At 40.9% G+C, this 16,410-nt stretch overlaps 1 protein-coding gene across 4 annotated transcripts in view; it reads left to right on the top strand.

Moving 5' to 3' along the window:
• The first annotated feature begins 4,645 nt into the window (after nucleotides 1–4,645).
• Rbm25 (RNA binding motif protein 25) overlaps nucleotides 4,646–16,410 on the top strand; it is a 51,443-nt gene continuing 39,678 nt past the window's right edge. Inside the window, exons 1-3 of one of the 4 annotated variants that reach the window (XM_075948157.1) lie at nucleotides 4,663–4,847; nucleotides 12,755–12,820; nucleotides 16,203–16,320. In XM_075948157.1, coding sequence (XP_075804272.1) covers nucleotides 16,279–16,320 — 42 coding nt within the window. In that variant the 5' untranslated portion in view covers nucleotides 4,663–4,847; nucleotides 12,755–12,820; nucleotides 16,203–16,278. Of the gene's footprint in view, nucleotides 4,848–12,754; nucleotides 12,821–16,202; nucleotides 16,321–16,410 lie in introns of all 4 variants that reach the window. The other 3 variants (XM_075948158.1, XM_075948160.1, XM_075948159.1) reach the window with 3 other exon arrangements.

Here is a 16,410-nt window from a genome sequence, read left to right as displayed (position 1 = left end):
TAAAGGCAGGCACCAACACTGCCTGGCCAGCCTACTTTCTTACAGAACCCAGGACCTGCAGCCCAGGTCTGGCACCACCCACCATGGGCTGGGCACTCCCCCATTGATCACTAGACGGGAAAATGCCTTACAGCTGGATCTCAGGGAGGCATTTCCTCAGCTGAGGCTCCTTCCTCTCTGATGATGACACTATAGCTTGTGACAAGTTGACACACAAAACCAGCCTACACCACTACCTCCCCACCCACCCAATATACTACTACCCCTAATACACAACCACCACCACCCCCCCACCCACCCCCCCACCCACCCCCCCACCCACTCCCCAATATAAGAAATAAGGAAGAATTTATTTTGGCTTATGATTGATTGAGTACAGTCCATCAATGCAAGGAAACCATAGTTGCAAGAACTCAAGGCTGCTGGTTGAACATATTGTATTGGCAGCCAGGAAGCAGAAAACCAGGAGCACTAGTGTTCAGCTTGTCTTTATTCAGTCCAGGCTTGAACCCATAGAATGCTGACGCCAACATTTCTATGTGGGTCTTCCCACCTCAGCTAGCCAATTAGGAAAGCAGTCAAGGTAACCCCTCCCAGGCCATGCTCTGAAGCTTGCATCCCAGGCATGTCTAGATCCTAGTTACGTTACTCTGGAATAACCAGCACATGGGCTAAACTTAAGCAACAAAAGTCTACGTAAGTTAGACAATTGTCAGAGACAACCTCTCCTTAAAATTTCTTTTTAGATTATATGTATGAATATTTTGTCTGAATGCTGTTTGTAGAAGTCAGAAGGGGGCATTGGATCTGCTGGAACTGCAGATAGAGGATTGTGAGCCAACATGTAGGTCCTGGGAACTGGACCCAGTTCCTGTGCAAGAGCAGCAAGGGTTCTTAACTGCTGAGCCACATCTCCAGCTACTACAACCATCCATGTGTTTGTTTATTTATTTTTGATTTTCTTTTTTTTTTATTTTTTTTTTTATTTTTTGGTTTTTCGAGACAGGGTTTCTCTGTAGCTTTGGAGCCTGTCCTGGAACTCCCTTGGTAGACCAGGCTGGCCTCGAACTCACAGAGATCCGCCTGTCTCTGCCTCCCAAGTGCTGGGATTACAGGAGTGCGCCACCACCGCCCGGCTTATTTTTGATTTTCAAGATAAGGTTTCTCTCTGTTGCCCTGGCTATTCTGGAACTTGCTCTATAGACCAGGCTGGCCTCAAATTCAAGAGATCCATTTGCACTGCTTCCAAGTGCTGGGATCATGGTGTATGCTACCACTGCCCAGCTATTTGTTTACTTTTTTGGTTATTATTGTTTATTCATTGTTTGTGTGCATATGGGTGTATTGAGTGTATCCCACAGTGTTCAGCTTGTGGGAGTTTGGTCTCCTACCAGGTGAGGTTCAGGGATTGAACTAAGGTTGTCATGAATGGCAGGCACCTTTACTGACTGAGCCATCTCACTGGTCCCTAAGGATTTATTAAGTAAGTGATATTATACAAGTAGTGGAGAAATGGCTTAAGGGTAATTGCTGTTTTCCAGAGGACCCTGGATCAATTTCCAGTACACAAGATGGCTCACAACAATCTGTAATTCCAGTTCCAAGGGATATGATGCCCTCTTCTGTCCTGTGCTGGCACCAGGAATGGATGTAGTACACAGACACACATGCAGTCAAAAATACACATAAAGTAAAAATAAATCTTTTTGAGACAGGGTTTCTCTGTAGCTTTGGAGCCCGTCCTGGAACTTGCTTTGTAGACCAGGCTGGCCTTGAACTCACTGAGACCTACCTGCCTCTGCCTCCTAAGTGCTGGGATTAAAGGTGTGCGCCACCACTGTTTGGCTACATCTTTTATTTTTAATATTTATTATGTATACAGTGTTTTGTCTGCATGTATGCCTGTAGGCCAGAAGAGGACGCCAGATGTGAGCCACTATGTGATTGCGGGGACTTGAACTCAGGACCTCTGGAAGGATAGCCTGTCCTCTTAACACTCACTAAGCAATCTCTCCAACCCCCCTTTTCTAAAAAGGATATGTAAACTGGTTGATGGTGACACACACCTTTAACCCCAGCACTTAGGAGGCAGAGGCAGCCAGATTTCTGTGAGTTTGAGATTCACTTAGTCTATAAAGCGAGTTCCAGGACAGCCAGGACACAGAGAAACCCTGTCTTGAAAAAAACAAACAAGCAAGCAACCCCCCCCCCCAAAAAAAAGGATATATAGAAATTTGAGAGGATTTTGTTGTGGTTGTAAAAATAAACATTTATTTACAAAATATAAATAGCATTTAATGATAGGAGGTAGTAGCTCATGCTTTTTTTTTTAACTTTTTTTTTAAAGAGCCCAGAACTTTTTCTTTTTTTATATATTTATTTATTATGTATATAATATTCTGTCTGTGTGTATGCCTGCAGGCCAGAAGAGGGCACCAGACCCCATTACAGATGGCTGTGAGCCACTATGTGGTTGCTGGGAATTGAACTCAGTACCTTTGGAAGAGGAGGCAATGCTCTTACCACTGAGCCATCTCTCCAGCCCCCAGTAGCTCATGCTTTTAATCCTAGCACTTGGGAGGCAGAGACAGGCAGATCTCTGTGAGTGTGAGGACAGCCTGGTCTACAGAGTGAGTTCCAGGCTGTCCAAAGATACACAAAGAAATCCTGTGCGTGTGTGTGGTAGCATTTAATGAGCATTTTATTGTAGAAAGTACCTTTACATTGATTAATTTAATCCTTGGAATTGGGTGTTGGGAAGTAGGTATTGTTCACCTTTTTATAAGGAACCTAGTAAATAGAAATATATGGGAATAAACTGGGTGGTGGTGGTGCATGCCTTTAATCCCAGCACTCGGGAGGCAGAGGCAGAAAGATCTCTGTGAGTTTGAGGCCAGCTTGCTGGTCTACACAGAGAAACCCTGTCTTGAAAAACTTAAAAAGAAAAAGTGACTATAAAATATGGCAACAGGGGGCTGGAGAGATGGCTCAGTGGTTAAGAGCATTGCCTCCTCTTCCAAAGGTCCTGAGTTCAATTCCCAGCAACCACATGGTGGCTCACAACCATCTGTAAAGAGGTTTGGTGCCCTCTTCTGGCCTGCAGACATGCACACAGACAGAATAATGCATACATAATAAATAAATAAATAAAATATGGCAACAGTGTCATAAACTTTCCTATTTCCACTGTTCTTGCATTCAGTTTTCTTGGTATCAATCATATAACAATTTCCTTTTTGTAGCTTTGTTTTTTGAGACAGGGTCTCTTTATGTACTGCACGTAGCCGCCCTAGGAGTCCTGGAACCAAAGAGGCTAGCTTTAAATTTCCAGAGAACTGGCCTGCCTCAGCCTCCCAGCATAATGGACATGCGCTACATTCCGCGCCTAGCCACAACCCTTTTGTTTTTTGTTTTTTGATACAAAAGTTTCTCTGTGTAACAGTTCTGGCTGTCCTGAAACTTGCTTTGTAGACCAGGTTGGCGTAGAACTGAGAACTGCCTACCTCTGCCTCCCAAATACTGAGACTAACAGTATACATCAACACCGTAGGGCTAATGATTTTTTTTGTTCAGCAAACACTGAGTGCTTGCTAAATACCAATCACTTTTCCATTCACTGGAGCTACAGTAGACAAGAGTTTTGTGCTATTATGTTTATATTATAGTGTGGCAGGAGCAGGTGGACCATGAGACATATTAGTATGACAGACAGTAATATGTACTGGAATAAAACTATGAGGTTATTTGGGTGTGGTGGCACTTGGGGAGGAGACAGGTGGATCTTTGAGAGTCCATCCTGGTCTCCGTAGACTTCGTCTAAACGACAACTAAGGGAGACGGCAGGGAGTACGAATGACAAAGCGGTCAGGGTTTGCTATTCGTTACTCCGGGGCTCCAGTTCTTCCAGGACAGGAATAAATCTCACTCTACTTTCTGCCTCCTTGGCATAGCACCAGGCAAGATCCCTACGAGTCAATTATAAGCCTTCAGAGTAACAAGAAACAAACAAAGCAGTGAATACTGCTTATAAAATCCATAAATTGAATAACCCAGTAACTTGTGAGTAACTTTTTCATTATTTTAATATTCTTCTGAATCATTAGCACACTACAGAAAGCTGTATTAAATATTCTTACAGGTTTCTGAAGCTATCAAGCATCTAGTTACCTTTCGGATCCTATTACCTAGCCTAAGTTGAAGTGCATGTCCGCACAAAAAGTCCAAAAAAAAAAAAACAAAAACAAAAAACCAAACGTAACCAGTTGTTTTCGAAGGACAAATGACATCTGGGCTTTCTAATGAGGATCCCGATCACACACAGTCTATCAGTTCATCGAACCTCAAAGAACCAGGAGATCAAGGTTCTAATTCCCGGAAAACGAACCACCAAAAAGTGATAAACCCTCTAAGAAACCCCGCGCGGGTAACCAGCCGGAACCTTGACCTCAAGATGGCGTCGCGTAGTCATAAGATTCAATCGGCTCCAATCAAAAATGGCAGGGCGGGTCGTCATGTACGGCTCGAGCCTCTCTAGGTACCACCAGGCGCTGCTTCTCTATGGTTATCCTTCTGTGCGCAGTGACTCAGAGGCAACAGTGGCGACTATCTAGGAGCAATCTTCTCTATGGTTTCCCCCTCTCCACGCCTCCTGGCGCAGTGCACGCCGGGCAAGAGGAAGACCTCCAGAAGCTCCCCGCGCTGCGCGGCTGGGTTTGCGGCCTATGCGAGTAGGCGCTTCGGACCCAGGCTCTCAGCCCGGCGGCGCTCGGAACCCTCGAACCGGTGGAGCCCACTCCTAACCTGACGCCCAAGAGGCCGCGAAGACCGTCTCGTTTTCTCAGCGGCGGGTGAGTTGACGCTTCCGAACGCTTGAGGAAACCGGTCGACCGGGGACCTCAGCTGCCGGAGGAGGAGGCGGAGGAGGTGGAAAAGCCAGGGTGGCTGCGGAGGGCCGGGTGGGGTGGGGGTGAGGGGGTGGGGTGGGGGAGGGGACGGGCACGAGGCTTGGGGCTTCTCCGCTCCTCCGAGGCCTCGGAAAAAAAAAAAAAGAGAAGCCTGTGGGACCGGGCGCCCTCGGAGGCCGGGCCCATGTCCTGAGCGTGCCTCCGTGGATTTCTGTCGCCCACTCTCTGTGGCTTCCCGTTCCTTCTGGGAGTGGATCGCCTCGGCTCTGACGGGACTCCTGTGTTAGCCATGGCTAGGATCGGACCTTGTAGGCCGGGGCCCGGCGGCCCTTTTCTCCTCGGGCCTCCAGATCCGCCCCTCGCTAGATTTCCGGGGCCAAGGACTCCCGGGCCCTCAAGGCTGCCTGTGCCTTCAAACTAGCCTGCGCCCACTCTTCTAGCGGGGTGCGGGCCGCCAACGCATTTCTTTCTCTCTTGTGGTCTAGTTGGCGCCGCCAAAGAAGAGCCCCACCCCTCCTTGAATTTAGCGAGTGTCCACTTTTTTGTTTTCGAAAGCACCTTTCCTGGCTCGCCGAAGACGGGGATAGTTTCCCATTCTAGTCCCCTGTCCTCTCGGAAGGATGCTCGATCTCCATTCATTCTAGGTAGCGCCGATCTTCATATTAAAATGTATTACCATCCTTTTGTTTTCAGTATTGATTTTTAAATACGCTTTTAGAAATAGGGTATGAAGGTTATCTTGACGTTATGTAATAGTAGATTAATATTGGCCTGAAAATGCCGTTTTTATACAGGGCCGAGTAAAGCACACCACAAAGAGGGGAAAGGATTGGGTTTCTCTTGCATCACAGTGCTTTGGAACTGAAAGAAAGTGTAGTAGGTAGCTGCCCGTATCGAACACACAGTCTTTTGTTTTTTTTTTTTATATTGTCTGTGAACATCTCCTTCAACTTCCTTCATTTTCAAAATCTCTTGATTTTTGAGTATATTTTAGACTTAAAAAATGTAAGAAAGTAAGAGGGTCTCTATACCATTGGTGCTTGGAAGACTGTACATAGAACTAGGAACGGTCGACGGCTTAATGGGGAAATCTTCACACCACAAACGTAATTTTATGAAAAGTGTAGTTGTTTTTTTTTTTAAAGGGTATTCCAAAAACCTTGAGAGGTCTTAAGGCATTCGGTTGTCCAGTTCTTGTGATTCAAGCATACAGTGTGTTCTTATTAAACTTTTTTTAAGTCTTGGTTTTCATTTTCAATAAAATGAGTTTGTATTACGATCCACTTTACGGATTGGATTTGGGGACTGAAAAAGTGTATGTAAAATTCTCAATAAGATATATATTCTAGTAACATGATGTTGGTTTATATTGATAAATGTTACTTAAGAACTAGCGTGAGATGTTTCAGAGACTTTACATTTCTGCCTGTGTACTCGGAGTAGACTTTAATAGTTCTATTAATTTTTTTGTTTTTCAAGATAGGGTTTCTCAGTAGCTTTGGAGCCTGTTCTGGAACTAGCTCTTGTTGACCAGGCTGGCCTCGAACTCACTGAGATCTGCCTGACTCTGTCTCCCAAGTGCTGGGCTTAAAAGTGTACGTATGCCACCACTGCCCAGCTATTGATTATTTTTTGTTTGTTTTGTTTTTCGAGACCGGGTTTCTCGAACTCACAGAGATATCCCCCCCCCCCCCCCCCCAGTGCTGAGATTAAAGGCTTGCATCACCACTGTCTGGCCAGGCTATTGATTCTTAAATTCCTTTCTTATTGAGACCTTGTAGTATAGTGAAAGCAGCCTTTGAATTGGTAATTTCAGGAGAGTGGGGAACCTTGTTGTCTCCACCTACTTACTATGTACCCCTAAACATATTAGCTGCTGCTTTTTTGTTTTGTTTTGTTTTTGAGACAGGGTTTCTCTGTAGCTTTGGAGCCTGCTGGAACTAGCTCTTGTAGACCAGGCTGCCCTCAAACTCACAGAGATCCTCTTGCCTCTGCCTCCCAAGTGCTGGGATTAAGGGCGTGCGCCACCACTGCTCAGTTTAAATTAGCTTCTCAATCCATAAAGACAGTAACAGTTGTACAGCAAGTAATTTAGGAGATTAAAAAGGGTGATTCTGGGGCAGGCCTTCAGTCCCAGCACTTGGGAGGCAGAGGCAAGTGGATATCTTATGAGTTCAAAGCCAGCTTTCTTTGCCCAGGACAGCCAGAATTTACACAGGGAAATATCCCCCCCCCCAAAAAAAAGGACTTCTGTAAATAAAAATGCTGACATCACATCGTTTTGGGGGGGTTATCATTTCTTTTTTTCTTTTTTAAATTTATTTACGTGTATGGCTGTTTTTGCCTCCATGTATGTTTGTGTGCCACATTTGAGCCTGGTGTGGCCAGAGTCTAGAAAAGGATCCCCTATAGCTGGAATTAAAAGTTGCTGTGAAACACCATAAGAGTACTGGGCATCAAACCCACGCAGGTTCTATGGAAGAGCTATACAAATGCTCTTAACTACTGAGCTATCTTTTTTTGATAGGATACCAAAGAGGACTACTAGGAGAAAATGTTTTATTGTGTTTTGTTTAGCAGTTATAGTTTTGGTTAAATATTTTTACTGTAATTATCTTTTTTTGCAGTATTGAGTCTCTTTTTTTTTGTTGTTGTTGTTTTTTTGTTTGTTTGTTTTTTCGAGACAGGATTTCTCTGTGGTTTTGGAGCCTGTCCTGGAACTAGCTCTTGTAGACCAGGCTGGTCTCGAACTCACAGAGATCCGCCTGCCTCTGTCTCCCGAGTGCTGGGATTAAAGGCGTGCGCCACCACCGCCCGGCAGTATTGAGTCTCTTGATGAAGATACACATACACACATTTTTCTATATGTTACTGTTGAGTAAAGACTTCATAGCTGACCAAAGATTTTTCAAGTTAATTATTATTTTAAGATTTATCACTTATACAGTGTTCGGCCTGCATGTATGCTTGCCCGCAAGAAGAGGGCACCAGAATTTATAGATGGTTGTGAATCATCTATAATTGAACTCAGGACCTATAGAGTTCAAGTTAAAAGAGCAGGCAGTGCTTTTAACCCCTAAGCCATCTCTCCAGCGCCCAATTATTATTTTTGGTTATTTGAGACTGGGTTTCCCTGTTAGCCCTGGCTGTTAGCCCTGGCTGTCCTGGAACTCTCTGTAGGTCAGGCTGGCCTCAAACTCAAAGAGATCCACCTGCCTCTGCTTCCTGCATGCTGGGATTAAAGGCATATGCCACCATTGCCTGACTAGTAATCATGATCTTGAAAGAAAACATTCTTTATATTTTTTTAATCTTTTAAAAAATATTTTTGAGACAGGATCTCTTTGGCTGTCCTGGAACCTCAACTATGTGTACCAAACTGGCCTCCGACTCATAGAGATCCACCTATCTCTGCTTTGTAAGTGCCAGGATTAAAGGTGTGCGCTACTGTACCTGGTCTTAAAAATGTTCTTAGGGCTAATATAGTTATTTATTTACTGTATGATGCTGGGGAGCAAATCTAGGGCCTTGGACTTATCAGGCAAGTTCTGTACCTTGGAGTTAGTGCTTCAGTCTTTTTAAAAATCTGTCTTAGAACTACTATTCACCTTCTTAAAGGGGATTCTGATTCCTAAAACCTTCAGTACCTTTGTACTTTTAATTTTTGATACAGGATTTCAGTACTCAAACTTAAACTTTAGCCCTGGCATCCCCAATTCTGGCTCCTTTGAGACAGGATCTCTTTGGCTCTCCTGGAACTCACTATGAAGACCAAGCTGGCCTCCAACTCACAGAGATTCACCAGCTTGCTTCTTTTTGTACTTAAAATAACTTTTTTTTAAAAAAAAAATTATGTGGAGAAAATACTACTAAGAATTATTAGTATTGTGGTATTACCCTAATTTTTTCTTAAAATTTTGAGATGGCATCTCATACTCTAGCCCAGACTGGTTTAAACATGTATTGTACTACAGGCTGACCTAGAATTCATGGCAGTTTTCCACTTTTGCCTTTTTACTTTGACATAATTTAAAATTTACCCAAAGTTAACAAAGTAGTACATGAATTCTCAACCATTCTAACTCTTGAGTTTCCTTAGCATCTACCTCCCTTGTGCAGGTATTACAGGCATGTGCCACCACTGACAGCTAGATTTGAACATTTTTGCCAATTTGATTTTGTTCTTCCTAATTTTTTTCTGACATATTTGTTAGTAAGTGGCTGACATGATGCTTCTAAACTCAAATACTGTAGATTAATTCCTGGAAGCTTTAGGATTTTTTTTTATTATTTAAAAATAGTACAGTGATAACAATCAGGAATTTAATATTGGTACAATATTTTTTAATCTTCAGTATTTTGGTAGTTGTCCTTAATTGATAACTGTTCTTGCCGGGCAGTGGTGGCGCATGCCTTTAATCCCAGCACTCAGGAGGCAGAGGCAGGTGATCTCTGTGAGTTTGAGGCCAGCCTGGTCTACAAGAGCTAGTTCCAGGACAGGCTCCAAAGCTACAGAGAAACCCTGTCTCAAAAAACCAAAAAAAAAAAAAAACCAAAACTGTTCTTTTAAAAATAGTAACTTTAGAAAACTCAGTGATTTTTTTTTTTTTTTAAATAATATACAGAGTTGTATAACCATTACCCAAAAGTATCTCTCTGGCCAGGTGGTGGTGGCGCATGCCTTTAATCCCAGCACTTGGGAGGCAGAGGCAGGTGGATCTCTGTGAGTTCGAGACCGGCCTGGTCTACAAGAGCTAGTATCAGGACAGGCTCCAAAGCTACAGAGAAACCCTGTCTGGGAAGAAAAAAAAAAAGAACAAAAGTATCCCTCTAGCCTATTTGGGAAGCACTGTGTATTCTACCTTAGTTTGTGGCAATCACTGATGTATCTATATAGGCAGTGCTGCCTTTTCCTCATTGAAAGTAAAAATTTCTGAGAAAAAAAATTGTTTATTTTTTGGAGATTCAAAACACTTTAGTATTGCCTTCCCTGTCTCTTGCCATCCAGTTTTTCTATGTATTGCCCTGTCAACAGGGCCTTTGCTGTGTTAGTAGATGAGCTCTGTGTCAGAGTTATCCCCAGTCTGCTGAAAAGTTGTGGTATAAAAGTTTCTTTTCAATCTTTTCATTATTTGGGCACAGATTATTCCCCCTTTGCTCACTGCAGCTCTGTCATCAGTCTCTAGTAATGTGCAGACTGTAAGCAGTATAGGAAACAGTGTTAAATTAATAGTCAAATGCATTGTTTGACTATTTGAGCCATTGAATTAGTTGTAAAGGTAAAAATCTCACTCTTTCATAACAAATAAAAATGCTTCCTAGAGGAGAGTTTACAACATGGAGCTAGGTTCTTATGAGTGTTTGCTGGGGGAAATGTATTGGTTCATTCTTAACCATTTCAGAAATTTAGTATATTGTCCCAAGAGAGCTAATGTGCCACTCTTTCCCTGGTGACATTTGGATAAGTTTGCAGTAGAGGATTGGTTATATGTTGTAGACCTGTGACATTCCCAGGTGTAGATAAAAAGAGTGGACCAAGAAAAAGAAAAGTGAGCGTAGACGTAGAATGCAGATGGTGGACACTATGAATTATTTTATCTTTTCCTTTTTAGATGAAACACCTGTATAAATTATACATAATAAAATTAATACATTTAAATTCCAGTGAGTTTTTGACAAGTTGGGTGACCACTATCACAACAGATAGTGGGAATGCTTATATCACAGATACTTGTTACTTCAGGACATAAAACTTCATAGTTAACAAATAAAAATATTTTTTAGTCTTTTAAAAGTTAAAACATATTAGGCTAGGCATGGCAGCACACACCTTTAATCCCAGGATTTGGAGGCAGAGGCATCAGGATCGTTTAGGCCAATCTGGTCTTCATAGTGAATTAATTTCATAACAGCCAGAACTACATAGAAGTGACTAGGTGTGGTGATAGTTCATTTATATTTTAATAAATAAAGATTGCCTGAAGATCAGAGAGTAAAACAGCCCCACTGATCAGCCTTACAGACCAGGCCGTGGTAATACACACCTTTAATCCCAGTAGCCACACTAGTTTGTCATAGAAACTGGGAGGCGCCTTTGATCCAGTGGTGCGTGCCTTTAATCCCAGCCCTAGAGAGGACTATAAAACAGGAGGAGACAGTCTCATTCTGAGATTCCTGGAGGCAGGATTGCTTTTTCAGACTCGGGTTGAGGTAAGAGCCAGTGGCTGACTGTTTTGCTTTTATGACCTTCATGTTGAACCCCAAATTCTGTTTCTGGGTTTTTATTAATCGTGCTACAACTGGATCTTGAAAACAAAAGACAACCCTCCCACCCCCCAAGCCCTGTAAATCAAAAACAAAAATCACTTTTAGCCAGGCAGAGGCAGGCAGATCTCAGAGTTCCAGGCCAGTTTGGTCTACAAAGCAAATTTCAGGATAGCCAGGACTATCCAGAGAAACCCTGTGTCGACAAACAAACCATAAAAACAAAAAATAAAATTAAATTAAAAAACCCCACATCATCAAACATATTGTTATAATTAATATTAAGATAATTTCAATATTGGTAACTATCTTGTCTCCCATCCAAGTACTAACCAGGCTCGACTCTGCTTAGCTTCTGAGATCAGACGAGATGGGGCACCTTCAGAGTGGTATGGCCTTAGACTTGATAACTATCTTGTATTCCGTATAATCCTCAGGAAATCTTTTTGGCTGTCTTCAAAATGTGTCCAGAATCTAGCAACTTGTTAACTCCTATCTCCTATTGGGCACATTCTTGTGTTATTGCAGTAGTTTCTTGCTTACATCCTATTTCCTTTCTGGTTTAACAGGGTGACAATGATTATGTTAAACCAGAAACCTTTTAAAATGTGTTCTATTCCATTTAAAGTAGCAGCCCAGACATTTACGTTGTAGTACTTACTACAAAGCCCTATATCTACTTTCTACTTTGATCACTCCCTCTCTCCCTCTTCCAGGCTAATGGTCTTTTTTTTTTAATACCTGACTCCATGTTTATTCTCCTGGGGACATAAAGTTGATTTGTGCTGGTCTTCCTCAAAGGCTTTATGGTTTTTTGTTTTGTTTTTTTGCTTGAAAGACTCTTCCCTCGGATATGAATAGGGCTTCATGCCTCAGCCTATGTCAGATCTTTGTTCAAATCTTTACTTAGTGAGGCCTGACCTGATCACTGGAACTGAAAGTAAACCTCTCCCTAGCTCTTTTCCTTGAATTATTTTTCTATAAAACCTTTCAACTTCCAATGTCCCTAAATCTTAGAAGTATATTTTCAAGTTTGAATTTACTTTAAAAATGGAATCTGGTACACTTTGTTATGGTTGTTTCATTTCATATAACAAGTATAAAACTGTTCATAATTTGAATTGTCAAAGGCATCAGGAATGTCTGATTTTTGACTTCCCAACAAGGGATCCATTATCTCAAAGGAAAAGGGACTGTTCATGTTGACTAATATTTTTTCACCTTGAAGTCCAGACCATGTTAAATTTTGAACAGCTTTAAATAAAAGGGAGGTATTTCATAGAAAAATTAGAACTGTATGCAATATTTATATTGAAACTAAAATGTATCTGGTTAATTAACTTTTAATAGTAAAAACCCTAAAATATAGCTTAATCCTTAAGAATATAGCTTTACTTTAAAAATGATGTTTATATCTAATAATTGTGGGAGAGAAGTGTCTGTAAAAGTGAATCTGTGGCCCAAGGTCATACCCTTGTGAAAGTGGGCGCTAGACTGTTGCTGATATGTAGTAGCTGTTAAATAAATTTGTCAATGGGTCCTCAGGCGTTGTTTACTCCTCATTAATTAATTTATTTATTCAACAGGTACTATACCAACTGCCTTCCTAAGAAAGTGCTGAGCTAGAGTATTATTATAATACAAGAGCTTCTGTAAGTAGGACAGTAGCCTTCTGTTTTAACAGATACACCTTCCCTCTCCTTTCCATGCAAAGCATTTGTAATACAGATTATAAAAAACTCAATGGGGAAGGGGAACAAATGAGAGCATAGTATATAGTAAAATGTATGAAGATATATAATTGAAACCCATTACTTAATGTGGTAATTTTAAAGGTAGTAATTACAAAAGAAAAGCAGCACATAGAAATTGAATGCACACTGTCTTTTAAACTTTTAGTTTCCTTTCTGAAATATGCCGATGAGTAGCTTTTCTAGCATCTTTTTGCTACTATAGGAATCATTCTGACAACTCTGACTTGTGAATAAGAACACTTTTCTGAAACCAAAGCTTAAATTTTAAATTTTTTTAAAAAATTATTTTGTTGGGGCTGGAGAGATGGCTCAGTGGTTAAGAGCATTGCCTGCTCTTCCAAAGGTCCTGAGTTCAATTCCCAGCAACCACATGGTGGCTCACAACCATCTGTAATGGTGTCTGGTGCCCTCTTCTGGCCTGCAGACATACGCACAGACAGAATATTGTATACATACATAATCAATCAATAAATATTTAAAAAAATTATTTTTTTTTGAGACAGGATTTCTCTGTGTAATAGCCATATCTATCTATCATAGAACTAGCTCTGTAGACCAGGTTGGCCTCAAACTCCAAGATCTGCGTGGCACTGCCTCCTGAGTGCTGGGATTAAGGCATGTACCTGACAAAGTATTTTTTTTTTTTTTTTTTTTTTTTTTTTTTTTGGTTTTTCGAGACAGGGTTTCTCTGTGGCTTTGGAGCCTGTCCTGGAACTAGCTCTGTAGACCAGGCTGGTCTCGAACTCACAGAGATCCGCCTGCCTCTGCCTCCCGAGTGCTGGGATTAAAGGCGTGCGCCACCACCGCCCGGCCTGACAAAGTATTTTTAAAAGTATTCTTTCTTATTTATTTATTTATTTATTTATTTATTTTTACATACCAATCCCAGTTCCCTTTAAAAAATATTTTTGAAGTTGCTATTTACTTATTTTGGGGTATATGTTCAGTGGCACATGTGTGGAAGCCAGAGGACAACCTTGTGTGTCTGAGGTATGAAATTTAGACTGTCAGTTCTGGTGGCAAGTACCTTTACCTACTGATCCATCTCACCAACCCTTAGAGACAATTAAAAAGTTAGACGAACAGTGTAAAAAGGAGCAGTTATGGGCGTATAGTGCATGGTTCTTTCTTTCTTTTCTTTTCTTTCTTTCTCTTCCTTTTTTTCTGTTTTTTTTTGTTTTTTTTTTTTTAATTTTTCGAGACAAGGTTTCTCATTGTAGCCTTGGCTTTCTTGACTGTGTAGACCAGGCTGACCTGAAACTCACGGAGATCCACCTCTGCCTCAGGAGTGCTGGGATTAAAGGCATGCGCCACCACCGCCCAGCCAAGTGCATGCTTTCCTGTTTCAGAGTAACAGGTAAACATAGCTTTAGGGATTGAGGAACTAAACTGAAATAGGTTGTTTTGTTTTTAAACTTCAGATTCTTGTACGTTAGATACAGTGCTGATAGAAATATAAATATACACATTAGATTGGAGGCAATGATTTAGTACTAGAGTTTAGATGCAAACAGTGATAATCTGTATTACAGAATTATCTGTGGGCTCACAAAATGGCTCAGTAAGAGTGTGCTTGCTTCTACGCTGACAGCCCAAGGTTAATCCCACCAAGACCCAGATGATGGGAGAGTCGACTCTGTGGCTTCTTCTCTGACTTCATACATGTCACACACATACCCAGACACATGTAAACTCACACAAATAAATAAATGTAATTTAAAAAATTCTAAATATTTACTAAAATAAAATCAGATGTCCAAGAATTTTCAGTGTTAATGAATTAAGGCACCTGGTGTTTCTGTATTATATATAATTTGTTATATAAAGACAAGAATTGATAATGAAGAGATGTTAGTGACACTGAAGGAGATATGCAGGTAACAGTGTAGTATGAATCTATTATAACAAAGCACAAATTATTAAATATTTGTATATAAAAAGATATGTACAAAACATAACATAGCAAACGGTTGGGATTTGGTGGGTAAGAGAAAAGTAGAAGATAGCACACTTAATAAGAAGCCAGGCATGGTGGTAGTTGAAAGGCTAAAGATGTTGGGTTTGAGGCCTGGGGTCCCATATCTCGTCCTAAACTGAAAAACCAAATAAATATATGCACTCACCTACAAAGATGCAGCCCAGGTTGGTCTCAAAGCAGACAGCATTGCTACATAGCAATATGGCCTTGAATTGATCCTCATGCCTCAACCTCTCAACTTTAGGGATTACAGTTATGTGCCGCCATGCCCTGCTTAGAAAATATGTTTAACAGTTGTAAGCTTATTTTCTTAGGTAGAAGAAATTTTGCTAGTTGTTTGGCATAAGTAACTGCTGCTTAGTATAAAACAAAACAAGCAAAAAACTAATTTTATTGGAATCAATGACAAGTTCATTTTAGCTTTTTTTCTTTTGAGACGGTCTCCCCAGGTAGCCCTGGATGGCTTGACAATGTAGACAATGTCGTTTTGGCTCTGTCTCCCCAGTGGAATCTGCTCAGCCCAGACTTTTGATTTTTTTTTAAAAATATTTTATTATGTATACAATATATGCCTACAAACCGGAAGAAGAGGGCACCAGACCTCATTACAGATGGTTGTGAACCACCATGTCGTTGCTGGGAATTGAATTCAGGACCTTTGGAATAGCAGGCAATGCTCTTAACAACTGAGCCATCTCTCCAGACCCAGATTTTTGATTTTTGAGACAAGTCCTAGCATACTTAAGATTCTGCTTCCACCTCTGGGATTAGGGTTACAGGCTTGTGCCACCAGGCCTGGCTAGAGGTTTGCTTTAAGAAAAAAGTAAGCTGTATGGTGGTATATACCTGTAATCTCCTGACTTGAAATAATGGAGACAGAAAGGTCAAGTGTTCATAATTGTCATCAACTATAGTGTTCAAGGCCAGCTTTGACTACTTGAGATCCGTGTCTTCCAAAAAAAAAAAAAAAAGCCTGTTACCTTATTACAACTTGTGGGCTCTTTTTATATGTTAGAGCTGTTACTATGTGGGCTGAAAGGGATCCCCTCTTCCTCCTAAGTTTATAATTTAATGACACGTTTGTCTTTAAGAACTAGTTAACACTGATTTGTCAAATACTGACGTTTTCAGAGAATTGCTCGTTTAAAAATGAATGTTATTAGAACACTTAGAAAATTATCTACCCTCCTGGATTCTCAGTTTGTTTTAAAAGATTCGTTGATGTTTGGCATTTAATTTTTTGATATTAACTGAACCTCAAAATTTTTTTCTTCCTTTATATGTATTCCCACATGACTGTAGGAGTCTATCCTGAACTTAGTTCGTGTACATTTTGGGAACTTATTTTAGAAAAGATCTAAGTTTTAAAAAATTCTCAATGGACAGACAGAGAAAAGAGGGTCTTTGCCAACTCCTTTGGGTAAGAAACTTTAGAATTTTGCAGATACTCTAAAAATGAAGGTCAACAATATAGGCATGTCAAATTAGAAAGGTTTCAAATAAAATGATT

Source organism: Microtus pennsylvanicus, chromosome 14 (genome assembly GCF_037038515.1).
Source record: "Microtus pennsylvanicus isolate mMicPen1 chromosome 14, mMicPen1.hap1, whole genome shotgun sequence".
In the NCBI taxonomy this organism is placed as follows: domain Eukaryota; kingdom Metazoa; phylum Chordata; class Mammalia; order Rodentia; family Cricetidae; genus Microtus; species Microtus pennsylvanicus.
The sequence above is the reverse complement of the archived record's forward strand: the minus strand, read 5'-3'. Positions and strand labels throughout refer to the sequence as shown.